Source organism: Rhincodon typus, chromosome 2 (assembly GCF_021869965.1).
Source record: "Rhincodon typus isolate 14 chromosome 2, sRhiTyp1.1, whole genome shotgun sequence".
NCBI lineage: Eukaryota > Metazoa > Chordata > Chondrichthyes > Orectolobiformes > Rhincodontidae > Rhincodon > Rhincodon typus.
Window position 1 is genome coordinate 113,390,214 of NC_063333.1, and position 26,359 is coordinate 113,416,572.

A 26,359-nucleotide genomic window follows, 5' to 3' on the forward strand; every position below is an offset into this window, starting at 1 on the left:
CAGGCCAAGCAGCTCCTATGATGCTGCTTGGCCTGCTGTGTTCATCCAGCCCTGCACCTTGTTGTCTCGGATTCACCAGCATCTGCAGTTCCTACTATCTCTGATTCAGCTAAACTTAGCATACTGCTACCAATATTAATTTAATGTAAATCAGCCAAAGCTGCTGGCATCAGACAGTGCACATTACTAAAAGACAGGGTTTCCATGGATACTTCCAGAAACAGTATTGTCCAAACAACAACATAAAAAGAATGAGTTTTCTTTTAATGTTTCTTGTGAACATTTAAGTAATAGTTATTAGGACAGGGATTGACAAAATTTCCATTTCAAGCCCCAATGCCAGCATCAAAAATTCCCAAATGAGGTATAAAGTATAGTTGAGCCTAGTGCCAAGAAGAGGTCTATCTACTGTAAAAATGTGTCCCAGCCCCGTGCAGAAGAGGATTCTGTGCTGCAGGGGAATATTTTTTCCATTTGCCACACCTTTATCCTGTGGACTTGCCTAATGTTATTCACAATTAGAGGCAAATTAGCAGCTGTTTCCTGATAGCTCAATGCCACTAGAAGCTAAGTTGAGACTTCTCAAACTTTCACACAGTAGCTTCACAACCATCACAAAAAAGCCTCTCATCCACTTAAACAAGCTGAATTTGAATTTATGTTTCAGAAGTGAAAGGTCAGTATCTCACTGGGGTTTTCTAAAGCAGTTTTCTACTGTAAATACATCATGAAAAGTCCTCTTTCTTATCAATTACAAGAACAATCAGAGATGAGTCACTTACTGCAAGCAATTTATGACTACATGGCTAGGAATTGTAGACATTCAAGAAATCTTTTCTAGAATTTAAGGCTTAGTTTGGAGCATGGTGCAGGGAGGATGTCTTCAAATTCTGGGACAGGAAGCATCAATTCAGAAGAGACAAGTTCACCTCACGTATGCTGGAACCAATATTTTTTTCCTTCTTTCTCTCTGGTGTGATCGCATCCTTCCTATAATGTAATGACTACAACCACTGATATACTCCAACCTGTTTTATGCAAATATGAAAGGTTGTACTTCTGATAATTCAGTACTCACTTAATATTATACAAAAATGTAAGATATGGTTATATATTAAAATTCCAGAATGGGGCTCAGACCTTACATCCTTCTGACTCACGAACGAGAGAAATATCAACTGATCCATGGGAAAATTTTTAGTTCCTGTTGGAAATTTCAGTTATGCAGTCTGCTCCATGGCAGGAAGTCATAGCCTTGTGACATGAGTGCTCAAACTGTGACCTCTGTGATAAGTTCAATTCATGAATCACTGTATAGCCATCAGAGCTAACGAGATGTTAGCAGACCTCTGCAATAACTTCAACCATTTAAGTCTTCATCTGTCCTGTGGACTAATCTCCAAATATACTGTGATTTACCTGTCGATTACAAATCTTGAGATATTTGCTGTTTCATTTGGACAACATATTTCTGGGATTCTAGATAACTACATCTCTGGCAGTCCTTAATAAGCATAAAAATGCTGGGAGAAGTCCATACAGTAATAACATCTTGGAACAAGTACACCTTCTTGTTTGTAAGAATGTAACTTTCTGCAGATAAAGCACAGATGTAATGAATCAAATATAGCAGAAATGTTTAAAATGTCACATTCTCTCTATTCTGCCCCAACAAAATATACAGGCCTCAACGACAATATAAATTGTCCATTTCTACCACTAACCAATCTCTTCATCTCACCGATTTTAATTTTAAATGCTTTGTAGCCTTGTGGTGTGGCACTCGTCTGAACTAGAAACTGTTTGGACCAATCTTATCATAAAATGTGTTTTTACATCTGGTAAGTGTTTTCAACCTTTGAACTACACCACCGTTAAGTGACTCTGTGCACCCTATGGTTTTACAATGTAGTACAAAGGCAGTTGTTCCAATAGTGGAGATATGAAGCCAGTGCCCCATGTACAATCTTCTATTATTCAACTATACACTCATAGGGTCAGATTTTCAGGCAACAATGACGGTATCAGTTCCTCAGGCATGTGTGTGTAATGTGTGTTTATATTAAGGAGTGTATGTAATTAGGGGAAGTTGGATAATTAACTGTGGGACAAGTCTTTATGGAATGTAGCCAAAATATCTACACTTACAGTATAGCTGGGATAAAGCAAGGAATATAAACCAGAGTGTCCATATCATGCATTATATTCAGGGAAATCTACATAACAGAGTGTAATCTACATTGTATGGTCTCAGAGAGATATTTATACTTAAAGTGTAGTATGGATGTTTACATTATGCAATGTAGGCAACAGTATCTATGTGAGGTAAGGTAGTTGGGGTGTTTCTATTTAAAGCATAACCAGAAATTTAAACATTGGGGAGTATGGTAAAAGGTATTTCTAACTCGAGTAGCCACTGTTTATACTATGAAATGCAATAGAGAACTCTATATTCAGTAGTACAGTGAAGACATTGATATTTGGAGCATTGCAGGCAGTGTTTACATTATGTCCTTTTGTCAGGGAGCTCATATTTGGAATGCTATTGTGAGGCTTCTGTTTGGGCTGCAGTTGTGGAGCCTGTGTTTGGAGTACAATTGTGGAGTCTGTGTTTGGGCCACCGTCATGGAGTCTGTGTTTGCAGTGCGGTCATGGAGCCTGTCTTTGGATACATCAAGACTTAGATAAGGAAAGTGAATGGACTATGGCAAGTTTGCAGACGACACAAAATTAGGTGGAAAGGAGCAGCAGCAGGAGTGGAGTGGATTGAGCTTAGTTGGAGCAGCAGCAAGAAAGGAACAGATCGAGCTCAATCGGAGCAGCAACAGAAGACAGGAGCGAACCTCCACTGAATCCAGAGGCAGAGGACCTATATTGACATTAGGGTTCAAAGCGTGATGCAGGGCAAGAGGATTGACTGCTTAGAAACTTTAGGGACTGAGAGAGTAGTACCAAGAGGGAGACAGATTGCAAAGTCCTTATTATTGTGATTTGTAGTTTGTTAGGAATGGTGGGGGGGAGTAGGCAGGAGGAGAAACAGAGAGAGAAATCTGATTTGGTAAGTAGTAGGTAAGGCTGAATAATTTGTCACTAATTTATTGTTTATTGTTTGTAATTTGTCAGGTCCACAGAGGCAGGAGAACTTGGTCCCATGGAATGCTCCTCCTGCAATATGTGGGAAACTGGGGACACTTTCAGTGTTCAGGGTGGCCACGTATCCGGGAATTGTATTCAGCAGCAGCTCTTGATTGACTGCATGGAGCAACTGGAGCTGTGGATGGACTCTCCACAGAGCATACTTAATGCTGAAGACATCATGGATAGCAAGTTTAGTGAGCTGGACACACCACAAGGAGGAGCTACACAGGTAGAAAAGCATCTGGTGACCACCAGGAAGACAAGTAAGTGTGGGCACATAGTGCAGTACACTCTCTGACCAGATCCCTCTCAAATAGGTATGCCATGTTAGATACTGTTGTCAGAGGAAAGTAGCAACAACCAAGATTGTGGCACCATGGTTGGCTCTGCTGCACAGCAGGCAAGGAAAAAGACTGGGAGTGGTTTAATGATAGTGGACTCGATTGTAAGGGAGACTTGTGTCTCTTAAATGGTATGGTGCCTCCTTGGTGCCAGGGTCAGGGATGTCTCAGTGCGGCTGCAGGGCATTCTGAAGGAGGAGGGTGAACAGCCAGTAGTCATGGTACATATTGGTACCAATGACATGGGTTGAAAAAAATGAAGTCCTGCAACAGGAATTTAGAGTATTAAGCAGTAGATTAAAGAGGAATTCTGCTAAGATTGTAATGTCCAGATTGCTTCAAGTGCTACGTGCTACTGAGTTATAGGTCAGATGAATGTGTGGCTAAAGGGATTGAGTAGGAGAGAGGACTTTAGATTTTTGGATCATCGCGACAACTTCTGAGGTAGGTAGGACCTGTATAATCTGAACAGGTTGCATCTAAACTGGAATGGGTCCAATATCCTTACTGGGAGATTTGCTTGTGCTGTTGGGAAGGTTTAAACTAATTTGTCAGAGGGATGGGACACAGAGTAGATGTAAAGTCAGAAGCAAGGCCCAATCAAATATAGAAGGAATGGTAGAAAGAGTGGGGCCTATTAGAGATCAAAGTTGCAATCTGTGCATGGAGCCAGAAGATGTGGGTAAGATCTTAAATGAATATTTCTCATGTGTGTTCACAAAGGAGAAAGACATTGTATTTGGAGATTTCAGTTGGGATGATGAGATTCTAGAACACGTTAAGATTAATAAGGAGGTATTAGATATTTTAGTGAGCATAAAGATGCATAAATCCCAAGACCTAATGAGATCTATCCCAAGCTGCTATGGTGGCAAGGAAGGAGACTGCTAGGGCCCTGGTAGGGATACTTTATACTTCACTGGCCACAGGTGAAGTGCCAGATGACTGAAGGATAGCTAATATCGTAGAATCCCTCCAGTACTCACTGAACAGCATCCCGCCCAGACCAACCCCCATATCCCCGCATTTATCATAACTAATCCACCTAGCCGACGCATCCCTGGTCACTATGGGCAATTTAGCATGACCAATCCACCTAACCTGCACATTTCTGAACTGTGGGAGGAAACCAAAGCACCTGGCGGAAGCCCATGCAGACACAGGGAGAACAGTCCCTGGTGCTCTGAGGCAGCAGTGCCAACCACTGTGCCACCATGCCGGTGGTTCCTTTGTTCAGTTGGGCAGCAGAGATCGGCCAGGCAATTACAGACTAATTAGTCTGATGTCAGTGGTAGGGAAATTATTGCAGAGGGTCAGGATTAATCAACACTTGGAAAAGCAGGGATTGATCAGGGATAGTTAGCACAAATTTGTGAGGGAGATTCTGTCTGACTAATTTAATAGAGTTTTTTGGAAAGTACAGTTGATGTGGTTTACATGCACGTAAGGCCTTTGTCAATCCCACATGGAAGGCTGGTCCAGAAGCTAAGCACCCATAGGATCCAAGGCAAGTTGGCAAATTAGATCCAAAATTGGCTTACAAATAGGAGGCAATAGTGGTAAGATGTTTTTGTGAAGCTAGTGACCAGTGATGTACCAAAGGGAGAGGTGCTGGGACCCTTGCTACTTGTTTTGTACTTTAACAATTTGAATGTGAAGGTAGAAGATACAATTAATAAGTTTGCAGATGATATGAAAATTGATGGCATAGTTGATACTGAGGAGGATGGTCTCGGACTGCATTCTGATATTGATCAATTGGTAAACTGAGCAGAGCAATGGCAGATGGAATTTAATCCTGATAAGTGGAGATGATGCATTTTGGGAGGTCTAATACGGGAAGGACATACACAATGAATGGTAGGTTCCTAGGGTACTGAGGAACAAAGGGACCTTGGTGTACAAGTCCATAGATCCCTGAAGATGTCAGCTCAGGTATAGTGAAAAAGGCATACAGGATGCTTGCCTTCATTAACCGGGTATAGAAGATAGGAGCAAGGAAGTCTTGTTACAACTTTATAAAATGTTAGTATTCCATCTGTGGACTAACCGTGTGCAGTCCTGGTTGCCACACTTACAGAAGGACATGATTGCAATGGAGATGGTGCAGGGGAGAATCACCAGGATGCTGGGATGAAAAGTCTCAGTTATGAGGCAAGACTGGATGTGTTGAGTTTGTTTTTCCTGGAAGACAGAAGGCTGAGGGGGTATTTGATTGAGATATACAATATTATGAGACGCACAGACAGGGTAGGTTATAAGAATCTTTTCCCCATGGCATAGGTGTTGAAGAGCAGAGGGCACAAGGTTAAGGTGAGGAGTAAGTGGATTAGAGTAGGTCTGAGAATTTTTTTTTTCAGAAGCAGAAATATGGAAGGCACAGCCTGAGGGTGGTATTCTGAAGAAGGGTCACCAGACCCGAAACATTAACTCTGTTTTCTCCTTCACAGACCTGCTGAGCTTTTCCAGCAACTTTGTTTTTGTTCCTGAGGGTGGTGGAGACAGGTACTCTCAAACATTTGAGAAGCATCTGGATGAGCACTTAAAATGCCAGGACATAGTAGGCTATGGACCAAGTACTGGTAAAGGGGATTAGTGTAGTTTGGTGTCTGTTGGTCAGCATAGACAAAGTGGGCCGAAAGGCTTATTTCTATGATGTAGGTCTCTATGACTCTAATGGAAGTTGTAAGGATGACACAAAGAATCTAATCATAGACAGGTTAAGCAAGTGAGCAAAAACTTACCAGATGGAATATAATACAGAAAAATGTGAAGTTATGCACTTTGGCTGGAAGAATAGAGAAACTGAATATTATTTGTGTGGAGAAAGACTAGAGAAAGCTAAAGTACAGGGGATTTGGGAGTCCTCATGCACAAACCACAAAGAAGTGACCAAAGGACATCCAAGTTTAGTGGGGAAGAGGAAAGACAAATGGAATGTCAGCCTTTATTTCAACTGAATTTAGGATAAAAGTAGGGAAGTTTTGGTAAAACTATACAAGACACTAGTCAGACCACAGCTGGAATACTCTGAACACTGTTGGATCTATTATCTAAGGAAAGATATGCTGGCGTTGGAGGCAGACCAGAGAAAGTTCACTAGGCTAATACTAGAGGACGGGTTGAATAGATTGGACCTGTGATCATTGGAATTTAGAAGAATTGAATTGAATTGAATCATTTATTGTCATGGGCATTTAATATAAAATACAGTGAAAAGTGTGTACCATTGCCATGCAATGGCTCCATTCACATTAACTTAAAATAAAACAAAAAGCAAAGAAAGATAACTTAAAGAGAGTCCAACATTTCCTTTTCCACTGCTACAATCCCACTCCAGGCTTCCCAGCTCATGCCACGCAGCCGCCAGAGTCTCGCTCAGAGCTTCACCAGCCCATGTCATGCCGCTTCCAGAGGCCCACTCCACATGGAAGTGAAAGTCCCGTTCCAAGCTTCACAAGCTGGCCGAATCTGTAGCCACGCTGCCTCTGAAGATGTCGCTACTGCTCCAGAGCCCATCAATGCCGCCTTCCTACAGAAGAGTTCCCTTTATCAGGGAAGTTTGAGCGAAAACTAAATAAAATTGAGAAAAGAAGATGGGGAAAAATGGAATAAGAAAAAGAAAAAAAAGCAGACAAAGAGGACAAGCCCAGGCACAGAAGCCTGGTTGCTGCCTACTCTGCTGCCGCCATCTAGGAGGAATTAGAGGTGACCTTACTGAAGCATATATGATTTTTAGGGAACTTGACAGGGTAGATGCAGAAAGATTGCTTGCCTGGTGGAAAAGTCCAGGAACAGGGCATATAATCTCACACATTTAAGACAGATGATGAGGAATTTCTTCTCTGAGTGTAATGAGTCTGGGGAATTTTTTTTTTACCATAGAGGGCTGTCAAGTCTAGGTTGTTAAACATATTCAAGGCTGAGACAGACAGATTTTTTTTTTATCAGTGAGGGAAGGATGGGTTATTCACCAAGACACTGATCCCACCTGTTAAGTGGAGTCCATCCCAATGGCAATACTCCATCTTTCCTGGTACAGGTGCCAATGTCACACCATCTGAAACCCACTACTTCCTACAACACTTATTTAATTCTCTAATAAGCCTGACTTTATGCCAATTGACACGTGGCTCAATTATAATCCAGTGACTATTACCTTTGGAGGTTCTGCATTCAAATTCAGCCTGAATTCCTCAAACACTCTCAACAGAGTATCATTCCTTGTTCTACCTATCCCAGACATCCCAGATGTCCTCGTTTTTCAAGGACTGCAATTTCCCCCACCCCCTCCCCACAGTGTTCAAAAACACCCTCGACCGCATCTCTTGCGTTTCCTGCACCTCAGCCCTCATACCCCCTCCCCACAATAACAACAAAGACAGAATTCCCCTCGTCCTCACATATCACCCCATCAACCTCCGGATTCAATGCATCATTCTCCGCCACTTCCGCCACCTGCAATCCGACCCTACTACCAAAGATATATTTCCCTCCCTACCCTTATCTGCCTTCCGGAGGGACCGCTCTCTCTGCGACTCCCTCGTCCGCTCCACACTCCCCACTACCCCCACCACCTGCGGCACCTTTCCCTGCAACCGCAGGAGGTGCTACACCTGCCCTTACACCTCCCCCCTCACCTCCATCCCAGGCCCCAAGAAAACCTTCCACATTAAACAGATGTTCACTTGCTTTTCCGCTAATGTGGTATATTGTATCCGCTGTTCCCGATAATGGCCTCCTCTACATCGGGGAAACCAAGCGGAGGCTTGGAGACCGCTTTGTGGAGCACCTATGCTCGGTTCAAGACAAACGACAACACCTCCCAGTCGCGAACCACTTCAACTCCCCCTCCCACTCCTTGGACGACATGTCCATCCTGGGCCTCCTCCAGTGCTACAATGATGCCACCCGAAAACTGAAGGAACAGCACCTCATATTCCGCCTGGGAAACCTACAACCCAATGATCTCAATGTGGACTTTACAAGCTTCAAAATCTCCCCATCCCCGACCTCATCCCAAGACCAGCCCCCCATCTCGTCCCCACCTCCTTGACCTGTCCATCTTTTCTCCCACCTATCTGCTCCTCCAACCTCACTGACCAACCTTCACCCCCACTTCCTATCTACACTCGCCTCACCTCTACTAGCCTCATCCCCGCCTCCTTGACCTGTCTGTCTTCCCTCCCACCTACCTGCCCCTCCCATCTCACAGACCAACCCCCATCCCAACTCCCTACCTACACGCACCTTTACTGGCTTCATTCCCACCTCCTTGACCTTTCCGTCTTCTCTCCACCTATCTGCTCTTCTATCCACCTTCTATCATTGCCTCCCCCTCTCTCTATTTATTTCAAAGCCCCCTTCCCCTCCCCCATTTCTGAAGAAGGGTCCAGACCCAAAACATCAGCTTTCCTGCTCCTCTGACGCTGCCTGGCCTGCTGTGTTCATCCAGCTCCATGCCTTATTATCTCAGACTCCAGCATTGGCAGTTCCTACTACCTCTACCTATGTTGGTTGTTCCTACATGGTAAATAGATGAAAATGGTTTCGACCAATATGTTTCTGACCCAATGAGGAAGCAGGTATTATTGGCACAAAACAGAAATAGCTGGAGAAACTCAGCAGGTCTGGCAGCATCTGTGGAGAATTGAAGAAAGGTCACTGGACTTGAAACGTTAACTCTGCTATATCTCTACAAATGCTGCCAGACCTTCTGAGTTTCTCCTGCTATTTCTATTTTGTTTCAAATTTCTAGCATCCGCAGTTCTTTGTTTAATTTCAGATAATGTTGAATCGATTCTAGGGAATGAGACAGGTTAAGTAGGTCAAATATCAGAAGGGAAATATTTGATGGTTGTGAACATGGTACCATAAGATTTAAGTCAACTATGGAAAAGGACCAGTGGCAATCTAGAGTACTCTAACACTGCTCACACATTGAACTATTAACTCCTCTTTCCTGACACATGAGCCTACACTTTCAGGGGAGTAGATAAAATACAAATAGAGCAGAAAGGATGCACACAGTTTGAAAGTCTGGCCTCAGAACACCAAAAATCTCTTAAAATCCATTAATCGTGCCAAACAGTGAATCAAAACACACACAATCTGTTCGCCCATTTATTATTCATTAACCCAGACATTCTCAATTAACTTTTGGTTTCCAGGCTGGAAATGTGGCTCAGCCTATGATAATGGTAGGCGTTCATTGGTCATGCTTTATAAATGATAATGTAAATTGCATCAAAAACCTGCATCAGATAGCATTAGATGCTCAGTAAGATTAAATTAATTTATGAATTTCATCCCAGACTCTCTGTATTTGTCTGGCACCTAATGGTTTTATGATTTTTCAATGCCTTGAACCTTTCTCAGACCTTAGCTGCTGGTGCAGTTCTGGACCATTGAAAGCTGCTGATCAATAGGTACTCCCCAGTTTTACCCTAACCAGGTGCTCTAAATACCCATCACTTTCATTTGGCATATCATTTCCCTTCTCCTCACTGGTTAAACATCAATCAGGGAATTTTCCTGAGTCTCTCTGCTGGTTCAACTCTGAAGACTTTCACATTGTGTAGAATCCCCAGAGAGGTGAAACTAAGGCCTTGTCAGGGTACTCACGTCCTCTCTTTTTAGTGCTGCACACTTGGGTTCTCCCTCACTCGTTCGAGCTTGTATGGGATGAAGTCATTATCAGATGTGCAAGAAACGCTCATAACAAATATAAATATTGGTTGAAAGTTCAGAAATGATGGCCAATAAACAATGTCTATGAACTGATAAAATGAGGTAAAAAAGTGAAAAGTAAGAAAGCAGAATGTAAACATTGATTGTGAGTTCAGAAGTGGTTCTTGCATTGGAAAATACTTATGCGTGACAGAAAGAATCTCTGATCATGCAACATGGATAAATATGGAGTAGAAGTCACTAACAACACAAAAGGGGAAATAGATGTTGTAGCTTGAACAGATAATAATATAAAAAAAACAGAAAACAAATCTTGTAACTCAGAGGTAACTAATTCATCTCAGTGTCCACAAATCCTGTCCATCACCTAAAAGGCAGGAGTGTGATGGAACACTCCCTACTTGCCTGGACGCGTTCAACTCCAACAATACTTAAGAAACTTGACACCATCCAGGACAAAGCAGCTCACTCCATAGGTGCCCCATTCCTTTCAGTCACGGTCATCTACAAGCTGCACTGAAGTAACTCAGAAAAACTCCTTAAACAGAACTTTCTAAACACTTGACCTCTATCATCCAGAAGGTTGGAAAAGAATAGGAACATCAGCAGCAAGTTCCCGTCCAAGCCACATGCTTTCCTAACAGCACTGTGGCTATACTTACTCACCAAGGTCTGCAGTGGTTCAATGCAGGTTGCAACTGCTTAAAGGCAATTAGGTGTGGGCAATAACTGCTGGCCTAGCCAAAGACGGCCATTTCCCATGAACAAATATTGAAAACAACTAGAGCAGAAGACATCATGAGTGTTAAGTTTTAGTGGCTATCAATCAATAAACTTAGGGATAAACTGACAAAAGAGGCAAATCAAAGGGAATAGGATGGTTAAACGGAATAGAAAGTTTATTCTAAGGATGAGCTTTGCCACACAAGTAGATTTGTAGTGGGAAAGTCCATGCAAATGGTACTCATAATGCAAAAGAGACACTGTTTGCTAGATATTTTGAAAAATGACTGTTTGATACAGACTTAATAGAATAGATTCTTCCACAGCTGGAAAAATAATCTTAAACACGTTTTTAGCTCTTTTGGTCACGTATTCATGGGACTATGCGACAATCAACATAAAAGCTGCATTTTTGACATGTGACACGTGTCAAAAAGAAGTGTTTCTGAAATTAAAACCCCAAATAGGCAGTAGATGCAGAAGAAAAACCATGAAAAACTTTATGAATTTAACATGAATTATGTTAACTTGGTCTCTCTCTGCAGATGCTGCCTGATCCACTGTGATCTCCAGCATTTGTTGTTTTCAGCACTGATTCCAGCATCTGCAGTAGTTTGCTCCTACTTCCCCGAAATACAGTTCACTCGTGTATGCCGCATCTGGTGTCGCAGTTGTTCAAGCTGGATAATTTGCAGGCGACTTTCACCATAGTGTGCGAAGCTTACAGAATGGTGCAAATGAAAAATAGAAAGAGTGTTTCTTTAACCCGAATAGTTTCAGTGTCTTTGGATAAAATGTTAACTTATGCTCAGATGGTCTCCGTTTATTTCACATTGAGCAAAGCTCATAAAACCCCAATCTGGTCAGATGACCACTGTGGCCATCTTTAGTTTGTGTTTTCTTCTTCTTATAAAACCATATTAGTCCTTGACATTCTCAGGTATTTAAAATCACATGATAGAAGTTGAAAATTAGTAGTCCTTATTTTGTCAGTATTGTGACAGAGGTCAGAGCTACGTACTTCAATGAAACACCCCAAAGTAGGTAATATTTTAAGGGCAAATAAAACATCATGAAAATTAAATTTATTGAAATACATACTTAGATTCCCATCTTTAGGGGATGCAAAGAAATAAAACCATCATTTTTACTGATACCTCACATGCTAATCTTTCTGATTCAGTATTTTAGTGCACCTTTAGTACAACATTTCCGATGAATGGGAAATGTTGTACTAAATGTTGAGAAGCTAAGAAAATAAAAATAGTTGTTAAATATGCTGTGGCTGCTGAGATACCAGCTCCTGCAGAGGCAGTGGATATGGGATTCTAATTAAATATTTTAAACCTTATTGTATACAATGGATGTGCAGAGGACAGCATACCCATTGAATGTTATGTTGATAATTGTTCCATGGGAATAAAGTGCATTCCATGAAATGTGTATGTGTGAAAAGTTTTAAACTGGCTTTATGCAAATGCTGAAGAGAAAGGGAGCCTTTAAAATTATATGGGTGAATTCAAGTCCTCAACTGTCAGATTGTTTGCATAAAGAAAAACAAAAAAATTGGGATTCTACAACCCAATGGTCTCAATGTGGACTTTACGCCCTGGATGACATGTCCATCCTGGGCCTCCTCCAATGTCACAATGATGCCACCCGGAAACTGGAGGAGCAGCACTTCATATTTTGCCTTGGGAGCCTACAACCGAATGGTCTCAATGCAGACTTTAGCTCCAAAAACCTCAAAGAAATTGCGTGACATTCTAGAGGAAGAAACGCTTGCTATAATGGCTGTATACAAGTTTATTATGTAATTTGTTTTGAAATTTTAGTTGTAAATGTAATGTACACATTCTTTTTAAAGGGAATCTGTAAACTGCATATTAATTTTCTTTACCTGGTACACAGTGGGTGGACATTAACTGGGGATTCATTTGTGCTCCAGCAAATAGTAACAAACCGAAATGCTGATGGTTTGGGATGGGAGCTGCAGGTTTGTAATGTGTACTTCCACAAATGAAGCTATCAAAATTTTGTTCTAATCTTCGCCACTAGACTTCTTGGAATAAAATATGATTATCTATAAAATATTGGTTCAGCAACAACTGGACAATTGTGTCAAATTGTGGACACCACATATTATGAAGGAAGTGAGGACCATAGAGACACTGAACAAGATATTTACTCAGACTCTTGCAGGATTGAGGAACTTCAGTTATATGAATAGATTAAACATTGGATGTTCTCCTCAGAGCAAAGAAAATTGAGAGAATATTGGATAGAGATACTCAACACTTCCTCAGTTCCACCTTCTCACAATACTAGATCAAAATGTTCCTCCTGAATTTCTCAATGGATGGAATAGTGATTATCTTGTATTTATTTTGGATACCCTTACAAACGGAAGCATGTTCTCTGCACCTGCATCATCAAACCCCTTCATAACCTTAAAGATCCTTATCATGTCATTTCTCAGCTCTTTTCTGGAGTAAAAATCCCCACTCTGTTCCTTTTTTACTAATAGTTGTATTCTAAGGGGAGAAACTGGATTAGGCCTGTTTTCAGGCACAGGGATCAGGATACATAATTAATAAGCATGTGATTCCATGGAGACAGGCAGCACACAAACTTAGTTGAGGCAATGAATTGATAAGGAGGAAGTGTTAGTAAGGCTGTTTGATGCATCACCAAGACTGGATCAATTACATCCGAAAATTCTGAGTGAAATAAGGGTGGAAATTGTGGAGGCACTGGCCATAATCTACCAAGCCTCCTTAGGTACATGAGTGCTGCAGAGTATTGAAGAACTTCAAATATTACACCATTGTATATCATCATTTAAGAAGGGATATAAGGATAAGCCCAGCAGATCATCAGTTTAATCTTGATGGGAAAACTTTTGAACAATAATACAGGTCAAAATGAACAATTACTTGGACAAATTAATAAAGAAAATCTCATACAGATTTGTTAAAGGCAAATCATGATGAATTAATTTGAGTGAATTTTTTGATGAGGTTGATCAGATTAATGCTGCTGATGTGGTAATAAGAAAGTGGCAGCACAGATATAAAGCTGGCTGGGCTACGGGAAACAAAGTAATGTGAATGGATGCTTTTTGGACTGAAGGAACGTATATAGTGTGGTTCCCTTGAGGTTGTTATCAAGATCATTGATTTTCTTGCTCTGTATTAATGACATTGACTTGGCTGTGTAGGGTACAATTTTGCACAGAACACAAAATATGAAGTACTTTGGACTATAAGAAGGATAATGATGGACTTCAAGATGACCTAGGCAGGCTGGTGAGATGGTTGGAACGTAGCAGAGAAATGTGAAGCGATACATTTTGATTGGAAGAATGAGAAGAGGCAATATGGATAGCATACAATTCAAAATGGTAAATTATTTATTTATTACTTAGATTATTTACACATCATTCATTGAATGTGGAAAGGCTGGTTGAAAAAGCTATTGTAAAACATATAAGATCCTAGGCTTTATAAAGAGAGGCAAGTGCACAAAAGCATGAGATTGTTGTGAATATTTATAAACTTGACTGCACTATTCTGCCCAATTCTAGGCACTAATTCTAGTTTAGGAAGACTGTGAAGGCATTAGAAAGAGTGCAGAAAAGATTTATGAGAATGGTTCCATGGATGAAAGCAATGTAGATAGATTAGAGAAGGTACTGAAGGTTGAGAGGATAATTGATAGAGGTTTTCAAAATAGATAGAGGTTTTCAAAATAGATAGAGGTGATAGTGAAAAAAGTATATCCAATGGTGAAAAGGTCAGGATTCATCATTCTCAGTCTGGACACTGACTTCAGATGATTGACAACAGAAGCAAAAATGACATGAGGAAAGGCATTTTTGCTCAGCAAGTGGTTAAAAGAAAGCATTGTGGAGGCAGATTTAATCATGTCTTTAAAAAAATAATTGGATAATTATGTGAATAGTAAAGAATTTCTAAGATATGGATAAAAGGTAGGAGAATGGGACAAGCTGGATTGGTCTTGCAGAGAGCTAGCATAGACACAATGGATGGAATAACATTCTTTGTGCTGTAACCATTCTACAACTCTATGATTCTAGTAAAATCCACCAAGTGGAATAAATGAACCACTATCTTGGTTTGTTGCTGATTTTCCATTACAAAAGTGACAAAACCAAATCAGAACCATAAATACAAAGAAAAAAAATTCAAAAAAGAAACCTAAAATTAGAACAGCAAGCACTGAATCTTCCACAGTAAACATGAGCCAATTGTCTCTAAAAACTTTCAGTTCTACAACTCCAGAACATGTCCTCTTGGCCATGCTTGCTTGACATTTACATTACAGACATCTTGTGCAATCTAAGTGAGAAACCTAAGACTGCAGTAGGTGATTCACTTTCATTCTGAGGTTTGATGAAGAAGCTGTGCTGCAATGGGTATCAGGGCTTATTATTTACTTATAGTAGTAAATTACAGAATGAAGAATCAGGAACAATGCAAATTAAAATTGTACTCATCCAATTATGAACCCACATTCAAAAAGTTCTGGCCTGCACTAGCAGCAAGGATTATTGGAAGATCTACCATTCTAGTTTAGTGAATGCCTTCATGACATGGTACATTGGAAAGACGTAAGTGACCATGGAAGCAAAGTTGGACTAATCCAAAATCTAAAACAAAAAGGTTCTCAGTCCAAAATTATATTCTCCCAACTACACAATTGAGCAATTTGATGAATGAATTTCAGTGCTGGCAGAGTGCCAGACATGTAGGTCCAATGCCCCAACAACGGGCTGATCGAATTAAACAGCATGTTCCTTCAGTTGTTCTAACTAGGCTGAAAACAAATCATCTCAACCAGCTGGCAGTTGCAAAGCCCAGGACTAAACTTCTACTGTTAGAAGTGATTCAGTAAATTGGACAGTACCTGCTAACAACCTTAAGAGTGCTAACTGTTACACTGCAACTGATTTAAGATTATCAATAAAGCTGGCAAGGTAAAAACAGAAAATACTGAAGAAACTCAGCAGTCTGGCAGCAACTTTGAAGAGACAAACAGATTTAACACTTGGAGTCTGATATACTCTTCTTCAAAATAGTTCAGTTAAACATTTATGTTTGCCAGAATTGACATATATTCATACAGGGAAACCTGTCCTCTACAAAAAGGAATACTTTCAAGCCTTTTGTCATTTTTTAAATAGATGGGATCCTGGAAAACCTATAATTCCTTGTTGTTTTCACCATAGCAACACCTCAGCTAATTAGTTCATTTGCTGACCAAAGCTGTCCTGTGGCATAAATTGTTGTGACTATTTGATATTTGGCATTCTTGTCTTTGTCCCAATATGAACGTAAAGAAATTTTTCAGCAACATGCCTCTCTTTCCAGCAATAATGGATTATAGTCAGAGCACTTTCACTCCTTCTTCTGCTGAAGTTGAGCAATATTCAGCACTGTTTATGATAAGAATTGTTCCTTTGTAATTTAATGGTTTAATTGTTAAAAATAGGATGTGTGTGCCTTATATCAGCATGTCTTGAATTAATCATTCAATTAAAGTAAAATATTAACGACATGAAGGATTAAATTTCAATTCATGTGCTCAATCTCCATATGCACAGGTGCAATCCTCCTTGATGAACATAAACTGCATCATGCTGAAGTCAAGGTGGCCCCAGGATGACATGCAAGTTAATCTGCTATTGTACATACAGGAATCCAATACCTGAACAAGTCTGCAGTTCTCCTATTTGTTGTTGGTGATTGGCCAGCCTGCAGTAAGTTTATCACTACTTTACATTGCTTAGCTGTGTGGTTTTAATTATGCTTCAGAAGTATCTCTGTGCACACTTGGAGTTGCACAGCTTTTGTTCTTGCCCACCCATGACTGCAATTTATGGATTTAGATAGATAGGGGAAATTGGCAAACTGAAAATCTATTTATATCTCAGCAGATTGATCAGGCATTTGTTATGTATGGTGATAGGTTTCCATACATGCCAAACAAGTTGACCAACTAAAACAAAATCACATGTATGTTAGCAAGGCTCTTGTCATGTCCGGCCAAACAATCCCTTATTATTTCACAGATTATTCAAACTTTTTTTTAAATAAAGAGATATATGCTGTTTTGAAATGGTCACACAAACCATACTGAACATAAGGTGAAGGAAGTGACACATCACTTCCTAGACATGTACGCTTCTGGGAACTGAGAAGCTATTTTCTTTTGTGGTATTACCAAAACAAAAATTAATTAAAATTTTATTTTGCAGGAATAAAATAAGTCATAGTTGCAGTACGGTTTAAGATTATATATCCTCTTAACCAGTGTATCAAACTCATTTATACATGGCTTTGCCATCGTGAGTGATCTAGTAAAGTACCAGTTTGGCTAATATATATTACATCCTGTTACTGACTGTGACACATCCTCTATTTACTTTCCTCCTGAAAGAAGTTGGTTAACGTGTTGAGGCTCGTCCCTTATGACTTATGGTGGTCTTTCTCAGCCATCAAGTAAAAAATCAATAATCTTAATTCCCATTGTCCATTACGTTATGCTTGAAGTGCTACTGCAGTGAAAGATCAGTTTGGAAACCAGGGAAACAACAGCACAGTGTAATACCTTATATTATATATTCATCAAGGAATTGCTCTTAGGTTTCTCGATGTATGTAAGTGACCAATAGGCGTACACAAATATATTTACTTGTCTTTACACCCATTACTTGCTAGCAGAACATCCTAGCAGACGGACGTCCTTCACCGCCCCAACCAACCCACCCCCTAAACATCGAAACAACAAATTAAGGCACATAAATGAACAGTCGTAAAGGGAACGCATGGTAGCCACCATGAATCTGTCTTCCCCCACCCCGTCCAGCTCGTTCAATGAAACGGAAAATCAGGTGGAAAACAAAACTATCTGCTCCAACTTACCCAACGTCTTGACAGCGATCTGGCGAGTCAGCGGAGGCGGCAGGTTAATGCAAACCAGATCCACATCCTGGTGCAGCAAGACATCGTCGATCCTGTTGGTGTAGAAAGGAACGTCCATCTCCTTCGCCAGTTCCTCTGCTTCTTCTGGCGTCCTCCCCCACAGAGCTTTCACCGGGAAGCCTTGGCTCTGGAGCAGAGGGATGATGACCCTGGTTGTCAAACTGGTGCCAAACACACCGACGCCGGGCAGCATGGTGACTGAAGGAGAACGGCTCCTCACTCTCCACCTAGTGAAACATTATTGGGACAGTCAACATGAGGAGTTACCTCTCGGCCATTTCTCCCATGTCCTTGCCTCAGATAACGTTCCTTCTTTCCCAAAAGTAGGTGAAAGCCAACAAGTTGTAGTTGCGTTCCGGCACACACTTCCTGCCAGCCCTGTGTCTGTGTGCGTGTGTGGGGAGAGCTCGAAGTGCTAAGAATAACGCTGCCACCTTCTGCTGTTCTGCACCGCCCTCTAGATCGAATCGCCGGGCCTGCGAGCTGCTGATTGCTGCAGCGGTTTTTTCTCCGGGGGGGGGGGGGGGGGGGGGCAACAAACAAAAAAAAACAGAAAACGTCCAGGAAAGCCAGAGGCTGCGGCTATATTTTGGCCGGCAGCAGGTTGCGAAGCCCAGGCTAAGCCTCGGTATGCAGGAGCCCGCTGTTGCCGAGATGACCCATGGGCAGGTTACAATACGGCGGATGCGTCGTGTTCCTCACTTTCTCCAGCCGTAATTCGCAGCCTGAGCCCAACCAATGGAAGAGGGAGACGAGCAACTGTTGTGAGTGGCACAGGATGATAACACACAGGCACTGGCACAGAGACGCTGAAAATAAACTAACTATCACCGGTCTGCACGTACCTGCCTGTTACAGATACTACAGAAGGATATTGGCACGGACACTAACACTGATATTGCTATAGAGACACTGACAGAAACACAGACTGACCTAGAAACAATAACGTAGGGACAGTAAGATACGCAGAGACCCACACAGCGACAGTGACATAGAGACAGCGTCAGATATAAATACAGAATCGGGTATCCCATCACCAAGTCACTCTTTATTTACACGTGCATAGTACTTAGGGCGATAGAGTTATCCAGGACAGAAACAGACCCTTTGGTCCAACTCACTACGCTAGTCCCATTTGCCAGCATTTAGCCCATATCCGTCTTAACCCTTCCTACGTACCTATCCAGATGCCTTTTTAATATTGTAATTATACCCGCCTCTACCACCTCTTCTGGCAGCTCATTCCATACACTCACCACCCTCTGCATGAAAAAGTTACCCCTCAGATCCCTTTTAAATCTCTCCCCTCTCACCTTAAACCTTGCATTCTAGTTTTAGACTCCCCTACCCTGGGGAAAAGACCTTGGCCATTCATCCTATTCATGCCTCTCATGATTTTATAAATGTCTTTAAGGTCACCCCTTGGCCTCTGACGCACCAGGGAAGAAAAGCACCAACCTATTAAGCCTCTCCTTATATCTCCAATGCTCCAAACCTGGCAACATCCTTGTAAATCTTTTCTGAACCCTTTCAAGTTTAAGAACATCTTTCCTATAGCAAGGCGACCAGAACTGAACACAGTATTCTAAAAGTGGCCTCACCAATGTCCTGTATAGCTGTAACATGACCTCCGAACTCCTATATTCAATTCACTGACCAATAAAGGCAAGCATGCCAAACATCTTCTGCACCACCCTGTCTACCCGCAACTCCACTTTCAAGGAACAATGCGTCTGCACCCCTGGGTCTAGAGTAAGTTTATTCTGATGTTCCAGTGAAAATTTTATCTTACGACTAACAGATCTGTTTCAACTGGCTGACCACCTCAGCAGGGTTTTTGGTACCTAGGCTATATATGCAAAGTTGTTGCTGCATTTACCTAACTATCAAAAGTTACTACTTTTCAAAAGCAATTCATTTTGAGGATTTGGAAGGCTCTATATAATCAAGTGTTTCCCATCATAACAAAAGTGCTCAGAACAAAGGATATAGGGAGTGATGATCAGCCACAAGTGTACTAAATGGCACAGTAGATAGGAGAATATATGGTCTCTTCTTCCTATTTCTTGCATTCTTATTAACTAGACCTTAAAAAGGAACATTGACAGCCTACCACCTGGCTGCATATTTCTTGGTAGCAGTAAACCATATATATAGATGTAAAGGGGGAATGAATGAGGAAGAGTATTCCCTTACAATTCCTCGATGTATGATACAAACTGACATTAAAAAAAATTCTCAATCTCTATATTTTATATTGACGGAATTGACACTGGTCCAGCTTCCTCAGAGACAGTCAGTAGGTTTACAAGAGTGAACAGAACCTTTGATACTCCTGTTTATATTTATCAGCCAGAACTCCCTGATTGGGGCTGTTAGAATGAGTTCCCTGATTGGACCAGGTTATGAGGTCTACCTGGCAGACCTCGTTACAATCACTACAACCCACACAGAAGTACTTAATCATGAAGGCTAATGGAATGCTTGCCTTTATATCTAGAGGAAAGGAATAGGAGGGCACAGAAGTTGTGTTGCAGCTAGACAAAACTCTGGTTAGCTCTCTCAAACTACTGAGACGGTGGTGGAGGAGGTGGGCTTGTCTGCTCCTGTCGGCTTTCTTTCTTTTTTTTTCCTTGATATTTCTTTGGCTCTTTTTTTTGTCTTTAAGACTGGAGAGTGGTGAGTGACGAGGAGTCCCCCTGTGGCATTGGCAGGAACAGCAGGACAAGCCTCATACAGTTCCAACCCAGCCAAGGGTCCCCTGGCAAGCGAGGAGCAGGTCCCAGCATGGAGATCTCATCCCCGTGTGGAGGTCCTCTTCAGCTTTCAGGTATTCCAGCCATCCTGGCAGGCAGTCTCGTCCAGCAGTGGAGGTATCTGCCCAGCATGGTGGTCTTCTTCAGCAGAGGCTTCCGGCTTAGTATTCCAGCAGCCCAGCGTGGTGATCTTGCCCCAGAATGGCAGTTTCGTCCTGGCTGCTGCAACTTCAGAGTGTTCCATTGTTCCTTAATCAGTTTTCCTTGAGCTGATGAGCCGTTAGCTGAAGAGTGATGAACTTTGTCTTAATTTTACTTTTTTTATTATTATGCATGACTTCTGTCATTGATGTAGACACCATGGTGGGTGACTTATAAAACTTTTCATCTATTTTTCACGTAAAAGTACACATGACAATAAATTTTTATTCTATGCTATTCTGTGAGTAGATCTGAGCACCTTAGGAAGGATATATTGGCTTGGAGGGAGTACAGTGTATGTCTACAAAGTGAATACCTGGAGTTCAGGGGTTGTTATGATGATAGATTATACAAATTTAACCTGTATTCTCCAGAATTTAGACTGTTAAGGAGGGATCTGATCCGAGTCTTCAAAATAGTAACAGGAAAAGACAGGGTAGATAACAGTTAACTATTTGCAATGGTTGGAGATTCTAGAACTAGGGGCATAGTCTAAAAATTTAGGGCTAGACTGCTGGGAGTGATGTTAGGAAGCACTTCTACACACAAAGGGTAGCAGAGGCCTGGTACTCTCTTCTGCAAATAGCAGTTGATGCTAATAATTGTTGATTTTAAAGCTGAGATTGATAAAGTTTTGTTAAGCAAAGGTATTAAGGGGTATGGCCCAGGTACATGGAGTTAGGCCACAGATCAGCCATGTCTCACTGAATGGTGGAACAGGCTCAGGAGATTGAATTGCCTGCTCCTGTTCCTCTGACATAGATATAGTGTAAGATACAAATATACAGAGACCCACGCAGAGACACTGAAAGAGATTGACACGGAACACTGACAATGACATAAACAGATATGCAGAGACCTACACAGACACACTGACAGACACAGACATGGAGCACTCAGAGTGTCAGATATAGATACATAGATGTTGGCAAACACTAACATACACAGGTACTAAAATAGAAATAAGAATTGGTGACAGCCACAGAGATATGAGTTGGTCCAATGATACTAATCGATATACTGATAATTTTACTTCACTCCCCAACATTAAATGTGAAAGGCAGAATTTTTAAAATGTATTCAGGAGACCTTTTGAAAGCGACATAGAAAGTCCTGTGAGAGAGTCATATAATAATTTATGTAAACAAAGACAGACAAGTAGTAGAAGTGTCAATAGAGGAGCATTTCAGGGATAGTGACCATCATTCAGTGAATTTAAAGGTAAAGAATAGAATAGAACAGAACAGAACAGAACAGAATAAAGATGGACTAGGAATAATTCTTCTGAACTGGGGGTAGATCAATTTAATATGAAAAGATGGGATCTGGCCAAAATGAACTAGGAGCAGCTACTTGCACGAAAATCTACATCAGAGCAGTGGGAATCTTTCCAAAGGGAAATGGTGGGAGTGCAGAACCAATATGTTCCCATTAAAGGTGAAGAGTACGACTGACAAGTCCAGAGACCCTTGGATGCTGAGGAATGTACAGGAATGGGCAAGGAAAAAGGGATACATTTGGTAGATACCAAGGGCTCAAAACATCCAATGACCTACAGGCATATAGAATATGCAGGAGGTTTCTTAAAAATAAATTAGGAAAGCTAAGAGGGAACATGAGGAAAAAACACGGGCAGATAAAATAAAAGGGAAATTCAAAGGCATTATATAAGTATATTAGGGGCACAAAGATAACCAGGAAAAGAATAAAGATCCATTAGGGATGGTAAGGTTTTAAATGAACACTTTGCATAGGTATTCCCTTTCCATAAAAATGACCCTGAGCTTCCAGTTGCCTTCAATGCACCACTGTGTTTCCATGTCAACATTTCTGTCTCAGGCCTGCTGCAGTGCTCCAGAAAAGCTCAGCATAAACTGGAGGAACAATACCTTATCATTCACATAGGTACCTGACAGCCTTCAGGACTCAACATTGAATTCAACAATTTCAGAGCATGAACACCTTCTTAATTTGTCTATTACTTACCCCCACAACCTCAGGTCCTGTCACGGAACGGGTTGCTTTCAGCAGAGCCAATGCATTTTCATAGTCCCCATTATCACATATCTAGCTTCTATTCTTCCCTGACTTATTATCAACAATCCCTTTGTTTGTCTGACTTTTCTCTCTCTCTATCTCTGGGCTCCCTTTCCATCTATCCAATCACTCCTTTTCCCCTCACACTCCCTTCAGCAGCATAAAAAACACCTTTTCCTACTTGCTTCCAGTTCTGAAGAAAGGTCACAAGACTCAAAATGTTAGCTTTTTTTTCTCCACGCATGCTGCTAGACCTGCTGAGTTTCTCCTGCAATTTCTGTTTTTGCTTGTTTAAGATCTCCAGCATCTTCAGTTCTTTATTTTATTTCAGAGGTTATGAAGGGGCTGTATAGGACTTTAGTTCAGCCACAGCTGGAGTACTGCTTATAATTCCAGTTACCGCGCTATAGGAAGGATGTCATGCTTTAGAGAAGGTGCAGAGGAGATTCACCAGGATGTTGCCTGGGCTGGATTCAGCCATAAAGAGAGAGAGTAGATAGGCCAGAGTTATTTTCATTACAGCAGAGAAGGCTGAGTGGGGACCCCATTGAGGTGTTGTAACGTGGGGCAAAAATCCCCGTCAATTGTTGGGCATACCCTGGACTTAAAAACCCTCTGAAGGCCGAAGTTGTGGGAGTAATACTATATCGGATTAAAGTCACTGGGACTACAGAAACCATGTGCTGCAACTGAGGAAGAGGCTAGTTGGGACAGACTGGGAAATATACAAACCCAGGGGCAAATGTCTGGGACAGGGGTTAGCTAACTGAAACCAACGGAAAACCTCCCATTCATGCCTCAGCTAAAACAATTCAAGCCAGTCTACAGGAAATAAACAACCTCAACAATTTCAGAGATAGTAAGAACTGCCAATGCTGGAGTCAGAGGTAACACAGTGTGGAGCTGGAGGAGCACAGCAGGCCAGGCAGCATCATCTGAAGAAGGGTCCCCACCCGGAATGTCAACTTTCCTGCTCCTCTGATGCTGCCTGGCCTGCTGTGCTTCTCCAGCTCCACACCGTTATCTCAACAATTTCAGACCCTTTGGAACCTACACAGTATCAAACCATTCAATTCCAAATCAGTGCTCAGGCACAAAGTTACTGAACATTCCACACCATTGTGTTACATGCAAACCTGTTTCAGCTTGGAACCTTCACACCACTATGCAAACTGAACAGATACCCAACCAAAGGAAATGCCGGACATTCCAAACCCATGAAAACCATTCATTTCAATCGAAAAATGATTCTCACCCACTCCAGTGCTCAGGAAACCCTTTCAGTCCTGAGAGGAGGAACAATAGATCACAGATTTGGCAGGAGATTAGTGGGGCCTGCAGTGGAGCCCAGCAGAGCAGTGAAGTGAAAGGTGAAGCGAAAAGGAAAAAGGAAGAGAAGCAAGGAAAGAGAGCAAGAATCCTGCACTGTGAGTGGGGCACCCCAAAACCAGTACAGCAAGTCCAACTACTGAACACCAGAAAACTAACTGCGAACCTCCACTCGACATCCGGAGGTGACTGAAGGCATTCCGAGATGTGACACACCAACCAGGACAACACCAGCAACATTCTCCATCAGCCGAAACAACAACCCGCTTGCAAAAACTACCAGAAGGAGGAGGAGAAGAAAAACCAAGGTACTCACCAGGCCAGTCCCACACGTCCAATCGCATTGATAGACACTGCCAGACTGACTATTATCACTACCTGCGACCCTTCACGGAGTCCCAGTTACAGCAAGCATCTACGGACAAAGCCGATCGAAATTGCGGTTTCACACCAGGGGTGAGCCCGACGTCATCGGGACCTCTAACCCAGCTGGGCTAGTCATAGACAGGGAAGGGGGTTTTGGGGTTTAACAGTGTAGGGCACCTCTAAGGAAGGGAAGTGGATTAGAGCAGGTAAATCTCTCTCTCTCTCCTCCCTATTATTATAGTAACAGTCACCCACCGTATTAATTAACTGAGGGTTAAGGTAACTGGGAGACAGTCTCAGTCAGGGACAGGCAGGTTTCGATTTGATATTCACTTTCTTGTTTCGTAAATATATTAATTTTGCTTGTTTGTTTAATAAAATCAGAGTTTTCTTGGCCTCTGAAACATCTGGCTCCAGTGTTTTACTACCACACCACATTATACACATAAGCCCAGTGTCAGAACCAGGGAGCTGGTAAACAGTGAGCCAGACAGCTCTCTCTACAGTATACAAAATTTTGAGGGGCAAGGATAGGGTAGGAAGGAATAAGCTTTTCCCCTTAGTAAATGTGTCAATAGCCAGGGGGTTTAGATTTAAGGTAAGGGGCAGGGCACAGGGGAGATAAAGATGATTTTATTTTCTCAGAGAATGGTGAGTATTTAGAACTCACTGCCTAAAAGGAATACATGATGGACCAAAGGGCCTTTTTCCATGTTGTAAAACTCTACAACTCTATTATTCGATTGTTCAATATCTGTTAACCCATATAGGTTACAATCTGTCCCGAACAGGCAGGTCCTAGACAAAGGACTATTTCATTTTACCCACACAATGAAAGCTGTCCAAAGTTCAAGCTATGTAACTGCTTGAAGATGCTGGGAACCAACAAATTATGGTTTCAGCATGTTCAAGTGAGCAAACTGCAAATCCACTATCCAGTGCTAGTGGAGTTCTTCTTACCATTATGGTCTACAAAAAAAAAAGCTGGAAGAGTTCAGCCAACAAATAGGTATATGTCTTTATTCCTGATTTAAGCATCCACAGTTCTTTTGGTTTTGGTTTAGCATTATGGCCTGTTGGGTTCCAATGATATCCCCAAGACCTGATGACAATTTCTATTAGGCTGCTTGAGTCAGAAGCAGCAGTGAGTAACTTGTGAAACAAAAGCTGATAGGGCAAGAATAGACACAAAAAAAGGTAAACTTCTAAATTTGACCTTATTTTCCCTGTAGAGCCAGGTGGAGATCTTTGCAACTACTCCCATTGATTATTCACTCTTGATTGACCACCATTTATCATAAATTTATTGCCCAGAGTAGATGGGAAAATATTTGGCAGAATTTAAATAACCATGAAAGTTGTCCATGTCTCATTCCGCCATAGGGGCCAGGATTTTAATTTGTCAGCACAATGTCCTAGTAGTAAGAGACACTGATGGAGTGATATACAGATGGCAATAGATAGATATTAAAAGCCAGAAAACAGACACAAAATGCAAACAAATAGGCATATGCACTGGCTAACGGACACAGATATATAAACTAACATCAGGATACAGAAACAAAAACAGATGCTAGAGATACTGACAGACTTGTACACAATGCCAGTGATAAATTAACCTGTGCTGATTCAAACAGAGACAACTACGAGCATACAGTTACTCAAACACGGAGAAACCAATATCAATTCAGACAAGACAACGCTGGCAAACAGAAGTACAGACATTGGTAACTACCATGGAAGCAATTTAGAAGGATGGCAAGGCCTTGGA

At 41.6% G+C, this 26,359-nt stretch overlaps 1 protein-coding gene across 3 annotated transcripts in view; it reads right to left on the reverse strand.

Annotated features, from left to right (window-relative positions):
- The window catches only part of LOC109925821 (glucose-fructose oxidoreductase domain-containing protein 1-like), a 69,127-nt gene extending 50,747 nt beyond the window's left edge, over nt 1–18,380 (reverse strand). For 2 of the 3 annotated variants that reach the window (XM_048614563.1, XM_048614557.1), the window contains exon 1: nt 17,840–18,380. In XM_048614563.1, coding sequence (XP_048470520.1) covers nt 17,840–18,092 — 253 coding nt within the window. In that variant the 5' untranslated portion in view covers nt 18,093–18,380. Of the gene's footprint in view, nt 1–6,632; nt 7,053–17,839 lie in introns of those variants that run through there. The other variant, XM_048614550.1, reaches the window with a different exon arrangement.
- Between the last annotated feature and the right edge of the window lie 7,979 nt (nt 18,381–26,359).